The sequence below is a fragment of the Microtus pennsylvanicus genome, chromosome X (assembly GCF_037038515.1).
Source record: "Microtus pennsylvanicus isolate mMicPen1 chromosome X, mMicPen1.hap1, whole genome shotgun sequence".
Lineage (NCBI taxonomy): Eukaryota > Metazoa > Chordata > Mammalia > Rodentia > Cricetidae > Microtus > Microtus pennsylvanicus.
Window position 1 is genome coordinate 37,815,237 of NC_134601.1, and position 25,630 is coordinate 37,840,866.

Here is a 25,630-nt window from a genome sequence, read left to right on the forward strand (position 1 = left end):
TAACTTACTTTTAATTTAGTTTTTAATGTTAAAATGATTTATTTTAGCAATTTCTGGAAATTTTTAAACTCTCATTTGAACCTGCTTAACATTCCCCCTATTTAAACTATTTTATTTGTTTTATATAGAGATCTTAAAAACCAAAACAAGTAAACTTTAGAAACAGTGCTGCAAAATGAAAATTTTTGATATTGGTTTTTCTTTATTTCTAAAAATTGGCTATCTGGAATTTTTCAGTCCTTTATATACCCAAAGCTACCTTTATCTTTAACTTGTGACCATTATATGTTTCAAAAAAATTTAAAATGATCTATACTTGGGGCTGGAGAGATAGCTCAGTGGTTAAGAGCATTGCCTGCTCTTCCAAAGGTCCTGAGTTCAATTCCCAGCAACCACATGGTGGCTCACAACCATCTGTAATGAGATCTGGTGCCCTCTTCTGGCCTGCCAGCACACACACAGACAGAATATTGTATACATAATAAATAAATATTTTAAAAAAATGATCTATACTTCAATATCACTTGTTAGCTGTAGTTATATTGAGTTGAGAATGCGGTTGTATTTTCCTAAATATTCCTTATTTTCTACTTTAGTATTTTAAATATAAAGGCTTAAACATTTTTGCTCACATGGAATTAAAACTAACAATAGTTTCCATATCTAGATGTTGACAAAGAATAGTTCCCTTTACTTTTGGAATCACTGTGTCTGTTTCAGACTTGACAAAGAACAGTTACTTCAGGAGGAAGACGATGATGATTTGAAAGAAGTAACTGATTTGAGGAAGATAGCTGCTCAGTTATTGAAGCAAGAACAGAAGAACAGGTATTCTTTTTAGTAATAAGATTTGAACAGGCAAATATTATTATCAGTGAAAGATTATCAACTTAAGGAAATGAAGCTGCAAGTAACGAATAGGGATCTTTAAATATAGAAATATATGTAGCCAAGAGGTTGACTGCTGAAAGCCAGTGGGAAATACTTAGAAAAGAAATATGAGATTGAATATATAACTAATAGAATATTCACAATTTGGCTCTATCTATTTTTATGGTATTGGTGATCAAACTCTGGGCTTCATCCATGCTAGGCAAGGCTTCTGCTCTTGCACTGTACACTAGCCTTAGTTAATGTACTTACAATTTTTATGTCTGTGATAAATTACAGTAATTGATTTGCTCGACTATATTCATTTTTAGCTCACAGTAGCATTATTTGCAGTATAAGCACTTCTTTATGAGTATATAGTATACTGGTAAAGTTTATTAGATTTTTATCAGATTACAAATTATTTGGGATATGCAGTTTCTCCAGAATTGATGTGAATTATATAATTGGTTCTTAAATCAGTGTGACAATTTTAGTATCCCACCTTTACAATTGGTTAATTCTTGGGTGAACAACTTTTCCCCTCTCTGGTTCTGCTTTTTCAAAGTGCATGTTTTTGCCAACAAGCAAGGCATTGCATGAGCATGAACATAGAATCTAGTTAAGTCTGTTTAAACATTTTTTTGTGTGTAGTGTAAAAATGTGTTCACAGACATGTGTGCACCCATGGAGGTTAGAGGGACACATCAGGTATCTTCCTCAGTTGCTTTCCACATAGCATTTTGAGACACAGTCTCCCACTAAACCTAGAACTCACTGATTGACTATAGTCGTTGATTGTTGAGTCTTGAGGAACCACCACCCTCACCAGGTTGGACTTACAGATCCATACAGCCATCCCTGGATTGTTTACAGTTGCTGAAAATCTAAATGCATAGCAGGCTCTTTGCCTACTGAGCTCAAAGCCCATTTTTAGTAGATGAAATGGACCATGTGCTACTCTTACTGCTATCAATATTTACTGAGAATCTTGCATTTGTAGTTTTGAAATAGACTGAAGTTTTTCTTTCTTTTTCATGAGAAAATTAGTAGGATAATTTTGGTATATTTGGCATGAATAATTAGTATTTCATTTTACTTATTCAAAATAAATATTTGTGGTTAACATGGTTACTATGTCTTGAGAAGATTTGATATTGACATTTGTTTTAAAAATATCATTAAAACCTAGCATCTGGCAACTGGATTGATGGATGGTTCAGGGGTTAGGACCACATTTTGCTTTTCTAGAAGACTGGGTTTTTTTTCCAGGACCCAAGGTGGGTGGCTCCTGTAATTCTACCTCCAGGGGATCCAACACCCTTTTCTGGCTTCCACATAACCCACAAATATGTGGCATACACTCACATATACACATATGTATTCTTTAAAAAATGCGTTGTATATGGATATGGTGGTGCATGCCCATAATCCCGGATCTTGGGAGGCTGAGGGTCACAAGAAGGTAGTCAGTCTGGGCTGTATAAAACTGTGTCTCATAATACAAAACCAACCCTGAAAAGTACTCACAAGCGAGTGCTGACTGCATAACTCAGTAATGGAACTCTTGCCCATCCTATATGGGGTCAGGGTTACATTTCCAATACCACAAAACAAACAAAATGCAGACCAGTGCTGGTGAGATGACTCTGTGCATAAAGGTGCTTGCAGACAAGCCTGACAGCTTCGGTTTGATCCCTGGAACCCATGTGGTAGAAGAAGAGAACCAGCTTCCACAAGTTGTCTTCTGAGTTTCACACGAAAGCTGAGGCATGCAAGTGTATAAACAGAGACATGCATGAAATAAATTCATACATGAAACCAAAAGACAAAATAAGCAAACATATCAAATGAGGAGTATAGGATCTGCTTTTATGAAAAAAAGCTGGCAAATAGATAATATGATAAGTACCCATCTAATATTTACACAGCTACTACAATTTCTCTTAAAATTGTCACACTATAAAATAATCGCTTATCTGTCTATCATTTCTTTATCTGATGAATTCCCATTCTGTTTCCTTTTTTCTCATATCACTTATTTATGTAAATGTTTCCTTGGTTTTTACAGTTTAATAGTTTCTTACAATTCATTTCTACTATGCCATTTTATAATAACTTCTAATTTTTGAGGTTATATTGTGGTACATAATTTTTGCCTTCCTCTTTCTCCCTCCATATTATCCCATATAACTCTCTACTTTACTCGGTTTCAAGTTCATGAACCTTTAAAAAATTGTTATATGTCTATATGTATACATAGGTATATGTGTTTTACATATGTATTATATATGTATATATGTAGCTACACACATACATTCCCATATGCATATACATAACCTACTCAGTCTATATAACTTGTATGTATGTTTTCAGGGCTGATCATTTGATATTGGATAATCAATTGGTGTGCTCCAATATGCCTTTTTCAAACTGGTTGCAGTAAGGTTATATGTAGCCTAAGTATTCCTCACCTGTGTGGTTTGACTTAATGATGCATACTACCACCAGATCTTGGAAGTTAAAAATGCTTGAGTTTATTCTTCCTTTACTTAGTAAAGTTTTATTTATTTTTCACTATGAGAAGAGAATAGTGATATTTTTAAGATTCTACAATAATATCCATTTTCTGTTTGGGAGTTTAATTTTGGACTCAACCTTGCCATACAGTTTTTCCTTATTTTCATCTCTACTATTATTATATTCATTTTTATCTATCTATGTTTCTTAGATTATCCTTCATAGTTTAGGTTACGGGTTATCTAAGTAGTCCATCTTTTGTGGGGTTTGCTTTGGCAATACCTTTATAACTAGTACAAAGCGAGACCTAGATTTGTTTTCTAACACAGAGGACCCAGGGTTTCACTATTGTTTGCTAATTGAGTTCTTGAAACTTGTCAAATTTTAACTTAATGGAAGTCATCAGTTCAGCTGAAATTTTTATATTCTACATAAAACTTCTTTTATTTTTCAAGATACATACAAAGCTAATTTTGTCTCCATCTGATTTTCTTCTTTTTTATCTTTTTACGTGTTACCAGATAATATAAGAACTATTTAGGTTAAGAATTTTTATGTACTGATGTGTCTAACTTTTGAAGGCATTAAGTATGTTTGAGGCACTCATTCTTTTATACTTCAGTATAAGAAAAATATTCAGCATTGTAGTCTTTACAAATATGGAATTCTTTGCCATAATGCTAAATGTAACTCTTACCTGCTAGGTAAATGAGAAACAAATTTGTTTTTTAAAAGTTTTATAGAGAATGTGTAGAATCTACGTATCAGTTTTTAATACAATTATTATATTTTGGGATTTCTTTTGTTTATTGTTATTTTCATTTAAAAGTAATGTATGTAGTATGAGATTAACTCCAAGTACCAGAAAATGTCCTCCAAGACTCCTACCTTGACTGTATACTGTACTGTTCTTTTACTTATTATTGTTTCAAAATGAACATATGTTTAGGTCTAGGCTAAAAGAAGCGATGGTTATACTCTCAAAGTAGGGTTGACTGGAGCAATAGTGATATTGAGTTCCATGATGATTTTGTTATGGCTGTTTTGCTGCTTGCTTAGCTTATACTAGTTAATACAAATCATTACTTTGTAACAGAAGTGTGTGCTTTTATTTGGTGAATGATACTGTCCAAAGAAAGTAACAGAAGTATCCAGAAGACAAAATTATTGACCAAAAACAGTGGGGAAAGTGCTCAGTGAATAGAGTACTGTGTAGCTAGCCCACAAGGCTTCAGATTATGAAGACAAGTTGCCTATAAGGTAGCCCTACTTTCTCTGATGTACAGGGTAGGCTTCTGTGAAGCTACTGCGGTGCTGTGTGTCTGTTGTCTAACTCCTTGGGAAGAAAGACTAGTGCATTTCTTGAGCCCAGTGTTTGTGAAACATATCCTTTTGGAGAATGCAGCTGAAAGGATAAAACCCGGCACTCCCCAAGGAAGAATTTCAAATGAAAAGAATATGTTTTAAAATTAGTATCTTAAAATAATTTTATGAGATGAATAGATTGTAGATGTCTGCTTATAACATTGTGCTTATAGTTAACAATGCACTTCACATTTAAAAATGATTTCAGGGGAGATCTCATGTTAATTTTTTTTTAAATTTAAATTTTCTATTATATTCCTGGGGTCAATCTCAGACCACATGCATACTAGATAATTAAACATTTTTGCCACAATTAAATTAAATTTAGAAAATAGGTATGATTCTCTGAATTAGGAAGAGAATTGAAAAAGGAGCTGTGAATAAAATGTCAGTATTAGTATTTTGCATATGAATGTGTGACTTATCGTAAAAAGAATATTTGTAATATTGACTTGAGAATAAAATGAAGGAAATTCTGATAAAAACACTTTAATGATACTCTATAACTACTGATCCATTTCCCTACATTTTTACCAGTCCTACTTATGTATGTTAACAGTAGAAAAATGATTCTATACTTTGCCATATAGTGCTTTCATTGTCATGATAAGTGAGTCCTTAGCTAGCTTCTTAATATTTGGTTATTATCCTAAAGTAAAGATTATTGTATATGTGCACTTTGCAACAGTTTCAGTTAACTGATTCTCATTGTATGTTTCTCTGATAATGTATTCTATACTATTTTGATATGTCGTACATCTTCGTAAATGTTTTATTTGATTTTAGTTATGGCCTGAGAACTTTTTTTTATTGTGAATGAATGTACTTCTGAATACCTTGTGACGTAGCTGGACAACAAAAGAACAATTTTTAAAGGTTAAATAACTGAAGAAATTAAAAGCAGGTTTTGAGAAGATTATGGAATGAGTTTAGAATTATAAAATGCATTATGATATGTGTCTTTTGATTATTATCTGATTAATCAGCATTTCAGGTTAAGGAGCATTGTATTAACCTCTAGTTTGTTATAACTACTTCAATAGTTCTCTTAACTCTTGAAACCTAGCCATTCTTTCTTTTCTGTTTTCTTTACTAATGACTTCCTTGTCTTCTCCAAAAATATCTCCCTTCTCCCATCTTTTGATTTGGTTGATATATGTGAAATGTGAATATAGATGGAGGCCTTTAAGTTATAGAACATCATTCAGTGACAAACTCTTCCAGAGGACGAGAGCAGCAGGCCGGAAATCAAGGTATCTAGAGTTGGTGGAAGCCATAAGTATTAAGGGGCCAGGATTATGTAACATTTTTCTTAAAATAAGTACTGGGAACTGTGTTAGGGAAGCATATTAATAATAGCAAACAGAAAATTAGATAAAATAGATGTTTACTTTTTCTTTTTCACAGAGTAAAAAAATGAAATATCAGGGTGTATTCCAGAGTGCTATATAGTTGAATTTTCAAATACATAATCCATATTTTTATATGTAAGTTGGTTTCAACTATTTTTCTTTTTGCTACAGTATGATACATATATCATACTAGTAAGCGGTGTGGAACAGCATTATTTTATCATGATGAAGGTCATAATAGCTTGACCAGTTCCCTCTAACAATGATTCTGACTTTCCTTCCTAAGTAGTATTTATTGTTATTTCTCTATTTTTTAAATCTTCTTTTTAAGTATATTTTTCTTTGATATTTCAATACCATAATTTTACATTTTTGGATCTAAATAAATTTTATGTACATAGGAAAATATATTTAAATGTGCTTAATTCTGTGATTTTTGGCCCAGAAATACAGGTTTGTGTCAATACTTGACCTTTTGACATCATTGTATTTACTCAGTGAGGCTATGCTTAGAGTCAAGCTAGTAAGGAAGAGAGCCCGGCATCAACTGACTGCTCTATCTTCACCATAGAGCAGTAATTACCAGTGTGTATTTTTTTTTGGTATTTCTAGACAGGGTTTCTCTGTGGTTTTGGAGCCTGTCCTGGAACTAACTCTTGTAGACCAGGCTGGTCTCGAACTCACAGAGATCCGCCTGCCTCTGCCTCCCGAGTGCTGGGATTAAAGGCATGCGCCACCACCGCCCAGCAACCAGTGTGTATTTAATTAATGTTAAACTCACTAAATTATTTTTTATAGTCTTTAGATTGTTGATGTCTAAAGTATTCCTTAAAAAGTAGATATTTTATTCATTGTAGCACTATTTGTAGAATTAAGTTACATTTATATGTATATTAATAAGAATGTTATAATATGTACAATTACTTTTTTTAATGAAAGACAGTTACTAATTTACCACATTTGATATTGAGGTTAATACTTCGTATTAGATAAAGCCTTAAACAAATAGTTTTCTTTTATAGGAAATTATTATATTTTTGTTTATTTTTGTTATAATACTCTTTCCTATTGAAGCTTTAAGAATTTTTTCATTTTTTTAAAAAAGGAGTTGACCTTTAAAATTGATTTTTGCATTTATAATTAAAGTTTGCTATTTGGCTTCTGTCAAAGTGATTATGAAGTACCAACATATCTCCTGTCATTTTCTGTCCTGGAAACAAGGAAATGACTCAAAATGATACCTAAAATATTTCATTATGTTCTGTGTAAATTAGAATTAGATATACACAGAGTAATCATGCATTGGCTAGGAAATACCCACACTTAATGAGTGGTTTCTAAAACAAGATGCAAGACACATTTTGTGAACATCATTCATAAATGATGTGCTGATGGGCACTTATGTCCAAACGGGACTGAAATATTATTTTCTAGCAAGATCTTCATGACATAGATGCAGTTTATTTAGGACATAAGTGTGCAATGTTATCTTCAGTATAGCTTGTAATTAATGTGTTGATTTACTTCTAGGATTCTTAATCATTCAACTTCTGTCATGAGAAATAAGCTGAAACAAACTGTGGAATGTGAAAAGAGGTATAAACATATCATAGTCATTTTAATATTTGGTATCTTAAATGAGACTTGATACTCTTATAGCAATTTTCCTCAAACGATGTTATGTTGATATATGATGCAGATGTCATATAGGTAGATAATTTAAAGATCAAATATGTCAAAACTTGTGTCCAATTGGGTTTTCTATAAACAAACGCCCCAATTCTGATTCTTTTTGTTTATACTTGTGGTTTGTCTTGATTCATTCACAAATGTTTATCCAATTGATATGACCACCATTAATAATGTATTTCTTTATCACTGGTTATGGTTATTCTTTGTTATTGTTTGCATTTTAATTTCTTTTAATTGAGTTTTACTAAGCTGTTTGTTAAATAACATAGGTTTACAGATATGGATTTCAAACTACTAGATCTGAAAATTTCTATTTATTGTTCTTCATTGGTTTTACCCAAGTCCTGGGTATAAATTTTCAAAGATAGGAGTACAGAGGCACACACTGAAGGATAATTTATTGGATGCTGTGTATATGTGTACTCTTTTAGCTCTGTAACTGATCTGTCTTATTCAGTCATCACAATAAAATTGTGAAGTTGTTACTTTTGCTATACTCATTTACACATGAGCAAACTGAAACTAAGAATTTTCATAACTAGCTAAGAATTTTCATAACTAGCTCACATTGTAAGTGGGAGAGTCATGATTCATACTTAGGTGTGTCTTATTGCAGAACCTGAAGACTTCATATATAGTAACAGTAAATTTACTTCAGATCCATGCATATCACTCGATATATTTCTGCAGAGTGTGCAGATTTGTTTCTCCAAACCTCTTTTCCTGTGTCATCTACCCTAGTGAATGTGCAGGTACTATGTAGTCCCCTAAGCCAGCAACTTTGGAAACACCTTACTCTTATGTCTTCCTCCTGCGACATGAATATCCCGTTAACCCTTTTTCCATCCTCTCCATTACTATTTTAGTTGTATTGCTTCAGCTCCCATTGTTTTCCATCTGAGTTTCTGTGACAGCCTCCACACATAACTCCTTTCTTTTCTGTATTATTAAAGAACAGAGGCTTTTAAAACTTAATCAGCCAATACAACCCCTATTTCTTATTTTCTAACCTTTTATGATAAAGGACAAAATGTTGAAATTAACCATAGAGTTGAAATGGGCTTCTACTTGTCTTCAATCTCAGCTCAGAGCCTCATCTTTGCACTCTATAGAGTAACAGCCTTTAAGTTTAGAAGCATAACTCTTTTATTTACTTCCGTTTGCTTCCCTATTTTTACATTCTATATCTTGGTCTCCTTTTCATACTGCCCATGTTTCTTCCTTCCTTTGCATCGTCTCTTAGAAGTCAGATCAATTCTGCATAGTTGTGTGAGAGCTTCATAGTAGACAGCAGCACAGTGTTGGGAGCATGTATAGAAGAGGTCACACAGTAAGACAGGAAGACAGAAGGATTTAATAATCAAGTTCACTTTTAGGTTTTATATAATGCAACTTATTCTCATAGAAGCCACTGGAGCTCCTAGAAAACTACATTAATCTCTTCCAAAGCCAGGCTTTTTAATGACCATATTGTATTGTACTGAGCACTACTCCTATTGATTTCACCACTTCTTTACCACCACGCTTCAAGCCATTTTTTAAATATATACCTTGTGGGAAACACACTGTATGGAAGGTATAGTATACCCTTCTATATGTACATATGAGTATTTGCATTTGTTTATATATCTAGGTGTGTGCATCACTATATACAACACTATATATATATAGGAATGTGCACTGATACATACCACAGCATTTATATACCAGTGTGCATAAATATATTACAATGTTTATATATAAGTTGTACATATATATTACACTGTTTATATGTATGTTGTGCATTGATATTTACCACAGTATGGTGGAATTTCTATTTTACTTTCCATTTAGATGCATAGTAGGAATGTCTGATTTCCGGAAATCATACTTCTACTCAGTATTGTTGCACATTCAAGCATGATTTTTCTGGATTTTTCCCCATTTCAGAAAATGCTAACTCCATTCTTATTGTACAACACCTGAAAAAGTTTCATCCTTAGTTTGTCACTTTCTCTCAAACCCCATAGCTAACCCATTACCAAATCATGTTGACTAGTGAGACCTGATCACATCTTACCAACTCCACTTCTGTCAATCTTGCTCTCTACACACCCAACTGTGCACAGGCATAAGGTGGCAAACATGGATTTCCCCCAAGAGTTTACGTGGGGAAGACAGTTTTGCTTTATTGTACAGACACTAAAAATTTCTTTAGGTCAGATCAGCGTATACTCCTTTGTTCCTGAAAAAACTGAGAGTATGTTTGTATAGAAATTGTCAAAGTGTTGATAGTCAGTAGAAGAGTAGAATGCTATCCCATTGTTCCGAGAGGGCTCTATGTGTAGTCCAATGAAGGTGGGGTTATAGACTATTATTAGATGGTTTGTCCAGGGAGGTGTGTGTGCATAGTATGGTATGGGAAAGTGAAAGAGCTGGACTGATAATTATTAGAAGTGTTGTGCACGTTTCCACTCTCCCTCTCTCCTCTCTTTCTCCCCTCTCTCTCTCTTCTCTCTCTCTCTCTCTCTCTCTCTCTCTCTCTCTCTCTCTCTCTCTCTCTCTCTCTCCCCCCCTCCCTCCCTCCCTCCCTCCCTCTCTCTCTCTCTCTCTCTCTCTCTCTCTCTCTCTCTCTCTCTCTCTCTCTCTCTCCCCCTCCCTCCCTCCCTCTCTCTCTCTCTCTCTCTCTCTCTCTCTCTCTCTCTCTCTCTCTCTCTCCCTCTCCCCTCTCTCCTTGCCTCCCTCCCTCCATCTGTGTGTGTATGTGTGTGGCTGTGTGTGGTTGTATGGTTGTGTGCATTACCAAACCATATAGAGTCCCAGGATGCTATTCTATGTGATAACCTGCTTCTTTATTATACTATCCTGTGGACTATGTATGCCACTTTTTCTCTTACTTCTAAATGAGGAACCGTCTGGACTCTGCCTTGAATTTTTTCTCTCTGGTCTGTGACATGGAAATGCTCTCCATGTTGCAACTTGGGACAAGCATGACATTCTTCTTTCATTATCCACTTCTATGATTCTTTATTTACATTTAAAATAAATTTATTTAATAGATTTCTGTATATTGATAAGAGGTTAGGATGCAGGCTTTTTGTCTTCCTTTTTACTCTTCCTTCTTTTACTTACCCATCCCTTTTTGCTGTTTCTTTCTTTCTGTATTTTACAAGTACTCATTATATTGTTTATATTTTACTTGCTACATAATCTCCAATTTCTATACATTTGTACCATAAGTTTTTGTACCAAAAAAATGTACTCTATCTTCCACTGAAAAATATCTAAAAATTCTGGAATGTTGTTACTATATTTTCATTTTTGTACATTTTTTTTTTACTTCCCGAGGATAGGGATATTCCTTGTACTCTTATAAATTTTTACTATTTTCTCTCTTGTTATTCTTTCTTTTCTTGTTCCTCCTCTCCATCCTTTATGTCTGTTTGAAACAAGTTCTTACTCTGTGGCCTGGGCTGACCTTTACCTTATCTGTGGATACCAATCAGGACTCCAGCTCATGGTGATGGCTCCACCTTGTGAGTGCTAAGATGTCCAGTATGAGCCACGACACTCATCTTTACTCCCTCCTTCTTCCCCCTCTCTCATTTAATCTTTAAACTTTTTAGTGTGTTTCTGTTTGTGTATGTGTTTGTCTGTCTGTGTAAGTGTATGCCACATGTTTCTGTGTGTGAATGGTTGCCAGAAGAAGATGTTGGATCCCTTGGAGTTAGAAGAAGCATGTGTCAATGTTGAACTCAGTCCTTTGTAGGCCCTCTTACATCACAACTGAAGTTCATGATCGCAATTCAACAGGAAATAATGTATTTGTCTTCTGAACTCTGGCATGTAGATGAAGGAATTTATGTGTTTGCTTATTTATTTGTTTGTTTGTTTATTATGTGTGTGCATGCATATGCATGTTACCATGGCACAGGTGTGGATGTCAGAGGACAACTGTCAACAATTCAGGGGTTTGGTTCTCCCCTTCCACTATGTGAATCCCAGGGATCTAACTCAGGTTGTCAGGCTTGTTGGCAAGCTAGTACCTTTACATGCTCACTCATCTCACTGATACCATTGTGATATTTGAAAGAAAGAGTAACTTGTTTTTTATAATATTATGTTTATTTTACTATATATTTATATATACGATATGCCTTTTGGCCTCTACAAAATAGGGTTGGGTTATGCATATGATGAATATAAAATAAACTCATTTTGTTATTTCATGTGGTGCAATAGTTAGTAGGCACTCGCTATTGGTTGTTTTTTATCAACTTTAATTTATATAATATTAGTCAACCATGTGGTGGTTAATATCTGCCATTGCAGTTTTTGGGAGGCTGGCTATGGTAGTGAGTACCAGGCCATCCAGAACTACATAGCAAACCCAGTCTCAATAGAATACAACACAATATAACACAAAACAACACAACAAAATGAAACATATAGGTATGAATAGTCTTTACATTGCTGTCTTAAAACAATGAAAAGACAAAATTGCCACTTTTAAAGTATGCAAAAGGATTAATATTACCTTAAGTAATATTAAAGCATCTCTAATGTTTTAGTGTCTCAGCAGATGAAGGGAATTCACCATTATCACCCCTTGCATGGCAGGTAAGAGCAAACAACAATAATAATACCTGTACTGTTTTGTTGTTGTCATTTGCTTAGTTTAAAAAAGAACTTTTGTCATTAAAGCCATTAGAAAATCAAAAGGACCAAATAGTTGAACAACAGTGGCCAGAATCTCAGCCTATAATCTGGCAAAACGAAGAAAGGAGACGGAGTAAGCAGATCAGAAAAGAATATTTCAAGGTACCTTAAGAAATTTTTAATTTTGTTTGGTTTTTACTTTTATTCTTAAGTTTGTTTTAAATAAATGACATATAACTCTCCAGTTAAATTCCACGACTCTGTTCATGTTGATTGCCCTGGTTTATAGGATAATGATATGCTTTGTAAGTATAGCCACAAAATTTCAGTAGTTTAAATTAAGAGTACATCAATATACATCATAATTTTTCGAATGGTTCAAAGGAGGATGGATGTTTGTGTGTGTGTGTGTTACACCGCCGATTGAGGCAATTAATTCTGTGGGTCTTTTGGTTTTGAGGTAGGGTTTCACTATATAGCCCAGGTTAGCCTCAAATCCCTACCCCCTGTCTCTGTCTCCTATAAGCTGGGATTCCAGAAGTGAACAACCAGGCCTAGTTTAGAAAAAGATTTTCATTGGATTTGTTTCAATAAATAGTTCAGAGCTATTTTTAGTTAGTGTCTCACTATATAGGTCTGGCTGTCCTGTAACTCTCTATGTAGACCAGGCTGACCACCAACTCACAGAGATCTGCCCAACTCTCAGTTGTGCCTCACTACACATGATTCAGTAGATTTCTTAAGATGAAAGCTAAATTAAAATACTAGAGGTGGCGCATGCCTTTAATTACAACACTTGAGAGTTCGAGGCCAGCCTAAGATTACAAGAGCTAGTTCCAGGACAAGCTCAAAAGGCACAGAGAAACCCTGTCTTGAAAAACCAAAACATAAATAAAAAATAAATACATAATAAAATAATAGAGCTTGCAAATTATCATAACTTTCTATTACATAATTATTTATTTGTACTTCAAGTTTGTTACATTTGAAGGGGACTGTGATCAAAATTTAGAATAATTTTTAATCATCATTTACTCTTGGGATTGACTCAGATGAGTAGTACAAATTTTGTCCTCCACCATGAATAGCAAATTCTGTTGTCTCATACCTCCCACAAACCTCATCAGAAAACCATTTTCTCTAAATATGTAATACTCAACTAAGTTACACATTATTTCAAGTTTATGCCACTAATAAATAGAATTTATTTTTTACCTTTGTGTTTGGCAGTTTTTCTTTCAATCTGCATATTTCTCTATCCATATATTGGAAATCAATATGTGTTTGAAAGTGGCATATGGTCAAAATAAGAATGGTATATGCCTTAGCAAATATGTAATCACCTTAAACTTTGAATAAATGATTACTGATTATTTTTAGCCAGTGGATTTTGAGTTAATTGGGTAATAAGAAAAAACACATAGGAAGGAAAAGGGCAGGGCATTCCAATGATCAGAACCCTTTGCAACTCTGCAGTTAGGTTTACATCTGGCCTTCATCTTAGTTTCCCTTTTTAAGTCATGAAAACATAAAGAAAGGTACTGATTGAAAATATTTTTATAAGTGAACCTTGGTGAATTACTTATGATGTGTTATTTCTAAGCAACAGGATGTACTTTATATTTCTTTGATTTCCTTTATCCTAATATAATAATATCATACTGATTATATTTATCAAAACACTTGTATTGGAGTTATTAACTGACAGAAACCTTGCCAAATATTTTTAGTCCATTTGTCCTTCAGGAAACTTCAGTAGCATAAAATGCAGTTATCATTTGTATTTTACATATGAGAATATTAAGGTCCAGAAAGTCAATAGTGTGCTAATCATAAAATTGAGATTAGAATTCAGAGCGTTTTTAATGCTGTGTCTTTGTCCTGTGGACAGCATAATATGAAAGGGATAAACATTAACATTAACAGAGTTTCATTTTTTTTTCAAAATATTTTGCAATACTTCAAGTGAACTTAATAGAGGTGTTTGTGAATCTTTATCATAGTCAACTATTACTCGGTTTAAAACCATCGTTTGTTCATTCAAAAATTTAGTCTTCATGGCATATATGTTCCTTCTACTGTATCAATTATATTATTTAGTTGCTAAAAGATAAAATAGAATAATATATAAAATGACTATTATGTAACCATCAGTCAGTAAATGTTTATTTCTTTCATACATGATAAAGTGGGTGTAAATATAATCTTCAGTCCCTGGGAAATAGGTTAAGGACATGTGTAATTCTTCTCAATTGTCAGAAGATGTCACTGTTAGGACATTGCATGAAAAATCGGTATCAAATTATTCCTTTAAAGTTAGGAAAATATAAAATTGTATAGGGCTTCAGTGTAGCTCATTATTAGCAGCACTTGCTTAGTATACTAAAGGCTGTTGAACATCAACACAAAAAGATATGCAATGGAACTAATAGTACATTAGTCACAGCTATAAACTATAGTAGGGGAACATATGTGACTTGTCTGCAGTTCCTAATACAGCCTACTTTGTGACTGAGATACTAGGTAAGTTATTTCCTCAGGGTATGGAAGACAGAGTTACATAAAGGGGGCAATTAAATTTAACCCTGGACATCAGGAAAAATAGTTTGTGACATGATCTGAAAATTAGTAGTTTTTTTTTTAAAAAGAACTTCTGTGAACACCTGTTTGGTTCTATCATTGATTTGCAAAATAATTCAAGCAGTTTTGGGCAAGGAATAAGAAAATAAGACTTCTACTGATTGTCACAGTATATTCTCCTTGATTCTAAAAATCACTTTGTCACATATTCAAATTCTTTAGGTTGTACACATTTTCTCAATATTTCACTATAAACTGGGATAAAAGTACTTATTCTGTTGTTATAAAGATTAAGTTTCTCAATCCATGCAATGCACTTCAATCATTACTACTGTAATGTAAATGATAGTTCTAAATGTTAGCTGTCAGCACTATTACCATTATTGTGTACTTGCCATATGCATTTAACATAGCCTGAAATTAGAAGATTACTTCTTTGTGGTGCAGAGGATTGAATCCAGGGGTTCATAGGTGGTAAGAAAGCATGCTACCACTGAAACACATCTCCAGCCCAGTTTTTAAAACAATTGCTATGGTCTTAGTATAGTGAAATTACAAACCATGTGAGAAATGATAAGAACCCTGGATAGGATGGTGGTTGTAAGAATTCAGATGAAGCAAGTCTAGGAGAGATTGACAAAAAGTTGACTTGATGATTTGTTGAATGCAGTGAACTAAGAAAAAGAAAGACTCTAAGACAGTGGTTCTCAACCTTCCTAATGCCGAGACTCTTTAACACAGTTCCTCATGTTGTGTGACCTACAACCAGAAAATTATTTTCATTGCCTCTTCATAACTATAATTTTTCTAATGTTAGGAGTTACAATATAAATATCTGATATGCATGATATCTGTATACACGGTCTCTGTTAAAGTTCCATTTGACACCAAACGTGTTGCAACCCACAGGTTTAGAACCGCTGTTCTAAGACAATCTACAGATTGCAAACCTGAAAGAATGAGAAGTGGGTCTGGCTTAGGAAGGAATAGTGTTACTCACAGCATTGTACGTGTGAATAGGAGGACTGTTTAAACTGACTGTGTACTTCAGTTTAATATCAGATAATTTAATAAAAGTACCAACATAGTAATAAGCCTCAGGTGTCATTTTGAACAAAATATTCACATGTTTATGGAAGAATAAAGTATTCTTTTAAAATGTTTTTTCAGTACAAATCAGCAAGGAAGAATTCAAGTGGCAATGAAAATGAGGAGGTGAGACTAAGGGTAATATTGATTTGAATTCTTTACTTTCATATTGAGTTGGCTTAGTGAGAGTTAATGCAGACCTGCTGTTGTTTTCTTTGCTACTGAGCACCAGTTTTCTACAATAATGAAAACTTCTGAGCATTGTCATATAGTTATTAATTTAACCCTTTGTTTTCTAGAACACAATTTTTAAGAGTTTTAGAGGTTTATCATTTGTTTTGGACCTGTAACCCATCTGTTTACATCTGAAAACAATTTTTTTCTTGGAAATAAAATTACACTTGGCAAAATAAGTAATCTATGTGAATTACCTTTGCCTAACCCAAATGCTGTTATCTTTTCATGTCTATCAGATAGTATTTATGGAGAGCCCCTCCAAAAAAAATTAAGACAGTTGTTTCCAAAATGTTCCATTATTTCTATTATTTCCATTAGTATCTGTGGTAAATGATTTTTTTGTTTTTGTGTAGGGATGTTTTCTAGGTTGCTGTTCATGACTGCAGTCAATTCCTGTGTACCTGCTGCTGGCTTTCTGTTGCACTTTGTTATATCAGTTTGACCCTTACATTTTATTCCTTGTTATGTCATAACCCATTGGATGGACTCTGTGTCTGTTCTTATCTTTATAATTTACCTGACTTTTACTGAACTTTACTTTCTCAAGAAGCTTATATTTTTCACCACTCCTTCCTTTTCTCTACAGTTTCTGTGTGATCCATATATAGACTGGAAATGTTATCTTAACTTCGTCTACTCTCTAGACTGAGATATTCTTTAAGCATGATATTTTACCAAATTTCCTAATATCTTTCTCTTTTTATAACTTTTGTTTTGTTTGTTTGTTTATTTGTTTTTTCGAGACAGAGTTTCTCTGTAGCTTTGGAGCCTATCCTGGAACTAGCTCTTGTAGACCAGGCTGGTCTCGAATTCACAGAGATCTGCCTGCCTCTGCATCTTGAGTACTGGGATTAAAGGTGTGCACCACCACTTCCCAGCCAACGTTTTTTATTTTTAACACAATCTTATTATACATAGCAATCCCAGTTCCCTCTTTCTCCTATCCTCCACTCCCACTACCTTCTCCTAGCCCTACCCCCATCCACTTCTCAGAGGGAAGCCTCCTATGAATAGTCAACAAAGTCTATCACATCACTTGAGGCAGGACCAAGACCCTCCTCCCTGTATGTAGGCTGAACAAGATATGCCTCCATAGAGAATGAGCTCCAAAGAGCCAGTTCAAGCACTAGAGATAAATACTGGTTCTACTGCTAATGGCCCCACAAACTGCCCATGCCACACAACTGTCACCTACATTCAGTAGACCTAGTTCAGTCTTATTCTGGGTTCCTAGCTGTCAGTCTTGAGTCAATGAGCTTCTTTTAGGTCATGTCAGCTGTTTCTGAGGGTATTCCCATCATATTCTTGAGCTTTTGCTCATAATATTGCTCCTCCCTCTCTATGACTAGACTCCAGGAATTTGGTCCAGTGCTTATCTGTGGGTCTATGCATGTGCTTCCATCAGTTCCTCTATAATGGTTCTATGATGACAATTAAAGTAGACATCAACATGATTACAGGGGAAGGGCAGTTTAGGTATCCTCTCCACTATTGATTAGATTCTTAACTGAGGTCATCCTTGTGGTTTTCTTGGTTTTCCTAATGTTTCCCTAATGAGGTTCCTTAGTTTCCCTAATGCCTGGTTTCTTGCTAACCGCACAATGGCTCCGTCTTTCAAGGTATCGCTTTCTTTGCTCTCTATCTCTGTCTTTTACCCAACTTGATCTTCCTGAACCCTCATGTTCTCCTCCCTACTCCCCATTCTCCGCTCCACCATGCCCCTGCCACCCTACTGCTATGCTGCCAATTGATTATGCAGAACTTGACTACTTCACCTTCCTTGGGGGATCCTTGTATGTTTCTCTTAGGGTTTTCCTTATTTCTTGGCTTTTCTGGGGTTGTGGACTCTAGGCTGGTTATCCATTGCTTTATGTCTAATATCTACTTAGGAGTGAGTACAAACCATGTTTGTTTTTCTGTGTCTGGGTTACGTCACTGAGGATGTTTTTTTTTCTAGTTCCATTCATTTACCTGAAGATTTCTAGATGTTGTTTTTCACTACTGAGTAGTACTCCATTGTGTAAATGTACCACATTTTCATTATCTCTTCTTCAGTTGAGGGACATCGCAGTTGTTTCCAGGTTCTGACTATTACAAATAATGTTGCTATGAACATAGTTGAACAAATGTCTTTGTGGTATGGGTATGCATCCTATGGGTATATACCCAAGAGTGGTATTACTCCGTCTTGAAGTAAATTGATTCTCAATTCTTTGAGAAAAGATCACACTGATTTCCAAAGTACATGTTTGTGGTTGTACATGTTTGCACTTCCACCAGCAATGAAGGAATGTTCCTCTTACTCTGTGTCCTCTCCAGCATAAGCTGTCATTAGTGTTTTTGATCTTAGCCATTTTGACTGCTGTAAGATGGTATCTCAGAGTCATTTTGCTTTGCATTTCCCTGATGACTAAGGATGTTGAGCAATTCCTTAAGTGCCTTCTGGCCATTAGAGATTTCTCTATTGAGAATTCTCTGTTTAGATCTGTACCCCATTTTTAATTGGGTTATTTGATATTTTGATATCTAGTTTCTTGAGTTCTTTGTATATTTTGGAGTTCAGCCCTCTATCTCAAGTGGGGTTGGTGAAGATTTTTTTACAATTCTGTAAGTTGCTGTTTGGTCTTGTTGACTGTGTCCTTTGCCTTACAGAAGCTTCTCAGTTTCAGGAAGTCCTATTTATTAATTGTCTATCTCAGTGTCTGTGCTACTGGTGTTATATTCAGGAAGTGGTCTCTTGTGCCAATGCGTTCAAGGCTACTTCCTAATTTCTCTTCTGTTAGGTTCAGTGTTGCTGGATTTATATTAAGGTATTTGATCCATTTGAACTTGAGATTTATACATGGAATAGATATGGATCTTTGCATTCTTTATTTTTTATTGTTTTTGTTGAGCTATATATTATTCTCCAATCCCTTCTCTTCTCTCCCCTCTCCTTCTACCCTTTCCCATTGTTCCCATGCTCCCAATTTACTCAGGAGATCTTGTTTTTTTGTACTTCCCATGTCAATTACATCTATGTATGCCTCTCTTAGGGTCCTCACTGTTGTCCAGGTTCTCTAGGATTGTAAATCGTAGGCGGCTTTTTCTTTGTTTTATATCTAAAAGCCACTTATGAGTGAGTACATATGATATTTGTCTTTCTGGTTCTGGATTACCTCACTTATTATGATGTTTTATATATATATATATATATATATATATATATATATATATATATATATCCGCAAATTTCAAGATGACATTATTTTTCCTGCTGTTTGTGTAAATATACCACATTTTCCTTATCCATTCTTTGATAGAGGGGCATTTAGGTTCTTTCCAGGTTCTGGCTATGACAAACAATGCTGCTACAAACATAGTTGAGCACATGTCATAATGGTACAATGGAGCATCCTTTGGGTATATACCCAAAAGTGGTATTGCTGGGTCTTGAGGTAGGTTGTTTCCTAATTTTTTGAGAAAATACCATACTTATATCCAAAGTCCCTGTACCAGTTTGCATTACTGCCATCAATGGAGGAGTTTTCCCTTAACCCCACATTCTCTCTAGCATAAGTTCTCATCAATGTTTTTTATCTTGGCCATTTTTACAGGTGAAGATGGAATCTCAGAATTGTTTTGATTTGCATTTATCTGATGGCTAATGATTCTGAGCATTTCCTTATGTGTCTTTCAGTCATTTTAGATTCCTCTATTGAGAGTTCTCTGTTTAGTGTTCTGTAACCCATTTTTTATTGGATTATTTGTTCTTTTGATAACCAATTCCTTGAGTTCTTTGTATATGTTGGAGGTCAGCTCTCTGCCTGATGTGGGGTTGGTGAAGATCTTTTCTCATTCTGTAGGCTGCAGTTTTGTCTTGGTGACCATGTCCTTTGCTTTACAGAAGCTTCTCAGTTTCAGGAGGTCCCATTTATTAATTGTTTCTCTTATTGTCTGTGCTACTGAGGTTATATTAAGGAAGTGGTCTCCTGTGCCAATGCGTTCAAGTATACTTCCCACTTTCTCTTCTATCTGCATCATCAATGGGTCAAGAAAGAAATAAAGGAAAATTAAAGACTTATTTGCATTCTTCTATATGTTGAAATCCAGTCATGCCAACACCATTTGTTGAAAATGCTTTCTTTTTTTTCCATTGAATAATTTTAGCTTCTTTGTCAGAAATTCATGGATATGTGGATTGATATCTGCATCTTTGATTCGATTCTATTCCATTGGTCCACCTTTCTGTTTTTGTGCCAGTACCACGCTGTTTTCATTGATAGAGCTTTATAGTAAAGCTTGAAGTCAGGGATAAGGATATCTTTGGAAGTTCCTTTCTTGTACATTTCTCACCCCACTCTCACCACTGGACAGGACAACCAGACAGAAACTTAACAGAAATAAAGGAACTAACAGAAGTTATGACTCAAATGATTTTAACAGATATCTATAGAACATTCCACACACCACAAAAGAATATACCGTCTTTTCAGCACCTCGTGGAACCTTCTCAAAAATTGATCACATACTTGGTAACAAAGCAAACTTCAATAGATATTTTAAAAAAAGGAATAACCCCTTGTATATTATCAGATCACCATGGATTAAAGTTAGAATTCGATAACAACTCTAATTGCAGAAAACCCATAAACTCATAGAAATTGAACAGTGCTTAACTGAATCACACCTGGGTCAAGGAAGAAATAAAGAAAGAAATTAAATACTTCTTAGACTTTAATGAAAATGAGTACACAGAATACCCAGACTTATACAGCACTTTGAAAGCAGTGCTAGGAGGAAATTTCATAGCACTAAGTGCCTACATAAAGAACTTGGAGAAATCTCACATTAACGACTTAACAGCACACCTAAAAACTCTTGAACAAAAAGAACCATACTCACCCAGGTGGAGTAGATGCCAGAAAACAATCAAATTGAGGGGTGAAATCAGTAAATTAGAAAGAAAGAATCAATGAGCCAACTCAACATGATAGACAACCCTTATGAAGACTAACCAAAAGGCAGAGAAAATATGCAAATCAACAAAATCAGAAATGAAAAAGGGGACATAACAACAGGCACTGAGAAAATTCATAGAATCGTTAGGTCATACTTGGAAAATCTATACTCCACAAAATTGGAAAATTTAAAGAAAATGGAAAAATTTCTCTGTGCTATATACCAAAATTAAAACAAGAATAGATAAACACTTTAAAATAGACCTATAACACCTAGGGAAAAAGAAGTAGTCATCAAAAGTCTCCCAACCAAATAACCCAAGGGCCAGAGGGTTTCAGTGCAGAATTCTACCAGAATTTGAAAGAATAGCTAATACCAATACTCTTCAAGTTGTTCCATGCAATAGAAACAGAAGGAACATTGTCAAACTCTTTTTTTGAGGTGATAGTTACCCTGGTACCCAAACCACACAAAGATGCATCTGAAAAAGAGAATTACAGACCAATTTCCCTCATGAACATTAATGTAAAAATTCTCAGTAAAATACCGGCAAACCCAATCCAAGAAAACATCAGAAAAAAATCATCTACCATAATCAAATTATCTTCATCCCAGAGATCCAGGAATGTTTCAAATGTGAAAATCCACAATATAAACAAACTGAAAGAAAAAAGCCACATGGTCATCTCATTGGATATGAAAAAAAGCCTTTGACAAAATACAACATCCCTTCTTGATAAAGGTAGAGGATACAAGGAACATACCTAAGCATAATAGAGGCAATATACAGCAAGCCAACAGTCAACATCAAATTAAATGGAGAGAAACTCAAAGTGATTCCACTAAAATCAGGAACAAGACAGGCTGTCTACTGTATATCTATTCAATATAGTACTTGAAGTTCTAGCTATAGCCATAAGACAACAAAATGAGATCGTGGGGATACAAATTGGAAAGTAAGAAGTCAAACATTCACTATTTGCAGAAGTTATGGTAGTTTACATAAGTGACCCAAAAATTATACTAGGGAACTTTTACAACTGATAACCACCTTCAGTAATGTAGCAGGGTACAAGATTAACTAAAATAAATTAGTACCCCACCTATATACAGATGATAAATGGATTGAGAAAGAAAGTGGTAAAACATCACCCTTCACAATAGCCACAAATAACATAAAATATCTTGGTGCAACTCTAACAAAACAAGTGGAAGACATGTATGACAAAAACTTGAAGTCTCTAAAGAAAGAAATTGAAGAAGATATCAGAAAGTGGAAAGAACTTCCATGATCTTGGATAGGTAGGATCAACAATAAAAATAGCAGTCTTACCCAAAGCAGTCTACAGATTCAATGCAATGCCCAGCACAATTCTATATAGACCTTGAAAGAATAATACTCAATTTCATATGGAAAAACAAACAAAAAAAACAGAATAACAAAAATTTCCTCGTTCTTAGTCTCTAGAATAGTATCTGAGAAATAATCACTTGTCAGTTGAATGCATGCTTAATGTGGTATTCATTTTTCGGGTTAAATGTCAAGATACTTTCATTTGGTTGTCATTAATTCATTCCTATACCATAAACCATTTATTGATATTATTCCATTAAATTCATAAATATTTCTCTACTTACACTATATGCGTAATCTTCTAGTTAGTTTCTTTTTTTTCACTATGTATTTTTTTATTTAGCATGAATTCCAGACAGCTAACTCCTCAAAAACCTATATCATAATACCATGTTATGAGTTCTCCAATAGTAGGAGAAAGTGTGACTTTTAGAAAGATCAAGTTCCAGTGAGAAATGATGCAGAATTGTTTTAAAATTACTTAGGAGTCCAGTTTCTGTGGAAGAGAAGAGACACTCCCTTCTCTGTGCCCAACCCTGTGCTTCAGCTCTGTGTACTGCTGTAGAACACAAGATTGATTCCTCATCACTTTGGGTACTCATCAACAATCAGACATCAATAATTTCACTTCACTTATTGTTTGAAATATTTCATTATCCTCAAAGAGCCCATTGTGATGTTATGGCTGAAATGTGGACTTCTACAGAAGCTCAATCAAAGCCAGCCTTTAACAGTTCTCCTGACCCCAGACTGTGTCTTCTGCCACACAGATCCAGCTAAGTACCCAATTCAGACATGCCTTTCTGCTTAGAAGGGTGGAAGAATGTCTCTTTTTGTAGAACTTATATAGCGTTCTCAGTCGATCTTACCAGACAGTTTCATACCAATTTCTTATTTTTGCCTGACCACTGGGAAACTCCATAACTGTCAAATGTAATTGCAATAGGAATCTTCAGCGTAGGGTCCTCATATACTTATCTCCTGTCCTCCTTTCAGCTTTGCATTCTTTGATATTTATTTTACAGATGGATCTTTTGATGCTTAAGATTCATTTGGGAAGTACATGATGTTATAATTGAGAATAGAAACAAGACTTTGGATACCGAAACACCTGGGTCCTCTCTGCCTCTTTCTCCACCTCAGCCATCTGTACCTCTGGGATTTAATTTTTTTTATTGATAAAAGGAGAATAAAAAAAACAAATTTCCACCTCCTCCCAGCCTCCCATTTCCCTCCCCCTCCTCCCACTCTTCTCCCCATCCTCCCACCCCTCTCCCCTTCCCCCTACTCCTCTCCCCCTCCCTCTCTAGTCCAAAGAGCAGTCAGGGTTCCCTGCCCTGTGGTAAGTCCTAGGTCCTCCCCCCTACGTCCATATCTAGGAAGGTGAGCATCAAAACTGGCTAGGCTCCCACCAAGCCAGCACATTATGTAGGATCAAAACCCCGTGCCATTGTCCTTGGCGTCTCATCAGCCCTCATTGTTCGCCATGTTCAGAGAGTCTAGTTTTATCCCATGCTTTTTCGGTAACAGTCCAGCTGGCCTTGGTGAGCTCCCAGTAGATCAGCTCCACTGTCTCAGTGGGTGGGTGCACCCCTCGTGGTCCCGACTTCTTTGCTCATGTTCTCCCTCCTTCTGCTCCTTATTGGGACCTTGGGAGCTCAGTCCAGTGCTCCAGTATGGGTCTCTGTCTCTATCTCCATCCATCACCAGATGAAGGTTCTAGGATGATATGCAAGATATTCGTCAGTATTGCTCTAGGACAGGGTCATTTCAGGTTCCCTATCCTCAGCTGCCCAAGGAACTAACTGGGGACCTCAGCTTGGGCACCTGGGAGCCCCTCTAGGGTCAAGTCTCCTGCCCACCCTAAAGTGGGTCCCTTAACTAAGAATTGTGGTTCCGTGCTCCCCTATCCAACCTTCCTTTATCCCGATCCTCCTGTATCCCCAAGTCCCCCCTCCTTCCCTTCTACCTTTTCTCTCCCCATCTACCCTTACCCCCATCCTACCCCACCCCCAAGATCCCAATTTTCTCCCCGGCAATTTTGTCTACTTCCCTTATCCAAGAGGATAACTATATGTTTTTCCTTGGGTTCACCTTCTTACTTGGCTTCTTTAGGTTCACCTATTGTACACTCCGTGACCCCTATTTATGGCTAGAAACCAATTATGAGTGAGTACATCCCATGTTCATCTTTTTGGGTCTGGAATACCTCACTCAGGATAGTGTTTTCTATTTCCATCCACTTGCATGCAAAATTCGAGAAGTCATTGTTTTTTACCGCAGTGTAGTACTCTAGTGTGTATATATTCCATACTTTCTTCATCCATTCTTCCATTGAAGGGCATCTAGGTTGTTTCCAGGTTCTGGCTATTACAAATAATACTGCTATGAACATAGTTGAACAAATGTTTTTGTCATGTGATAGAGCATCTCTTGGGTAAATTCCCAAGAGTGGTATTGCTGGGTCCAGGGGTGGGTTGATCCCGAATTTCCTGAGAAACCGAAACACTGACTTCCACAGTGGTTGCACAAGATTGCATTCCCACCAGCAATGGATGAGGGTACCCCTTCCTCCACAGCCTCTCCAGCAAAGGCTATCCTTGGTGTTTCTGACTTTAGCCATTCTGACAGGAGTAAGATGATATCTCAAAGATGTTTTGATTTGCATTTCCCTGATTGCTAAGGAAATTGAACACGACCTTAAGTGTCTTTTGTCCATTTGAACTTCTTCTGTTGAGAATTCTCTGTTCAGTTCAGTGCCCCATTTTTTAATTGGGTTAATTAGCATTTTAAAGTCTAGTTTCTTGAGTTCTCTATATATTTTGGAGATCAGACCTTTGTCTCTTGCAGGGTTGGTGAAGATCTTCTCCCAGTCAGTAGGTTGCCTTTGTGTCTTAGTGACAGTGTCCTTTGCTTTACAGAAGCTTCTCAGTTTTAGTAGTTCCCATTTATTCAATGTTGTCCTTAATGTCTGTGTTTCTGGGGTTATACC

At 35.4% G+C, this 25,630-nt stretch overlaps 1 protein-coding gene across 6 annotated transcripts in view; it reads left to right on the plus strand.

The window, feature by feature from the left end:
- Positions 1–25,630, plus strand: part of Lrch2 (leucine rich repeats and calponin homology domain containing 2) — a 95,157-nt gene that overhangs the window by 53,077 nt on the left and 16,450 nt on the right. For 2 of the 6 annotated variants that reach the window (XM_075957380.1, XM_075957381.1), the window contains exons 11-16: positions 721–828; positions 5,931–6,008; positions 7,638–7,703; positions 12,350–12,398; positions 12,483–12,599; positions 16,188–16,232. In XM_075957380.1, the coding sequence (XP_075813495.1) occupies positions 721–828; positions 5,931–6,008; positions 7,638–7,703; positions 12,350–12,398; positions 12,483–12,599; positions 16,188–16,232 (463 nt within the window). The remainder of the gene's footprint in view (positions 1–720; positions 829–5,930; positions 6,009–7,637; positions 7,704–12,349; positions 12,399–12,482; positions 12,600–16,187; positions 16,233–25,630) is intronic. The other 4 variants (XM_075957382.1, XM_075957383.1, XM_075957384.1 and 1 more) reach the window with 2 other exon arrangements.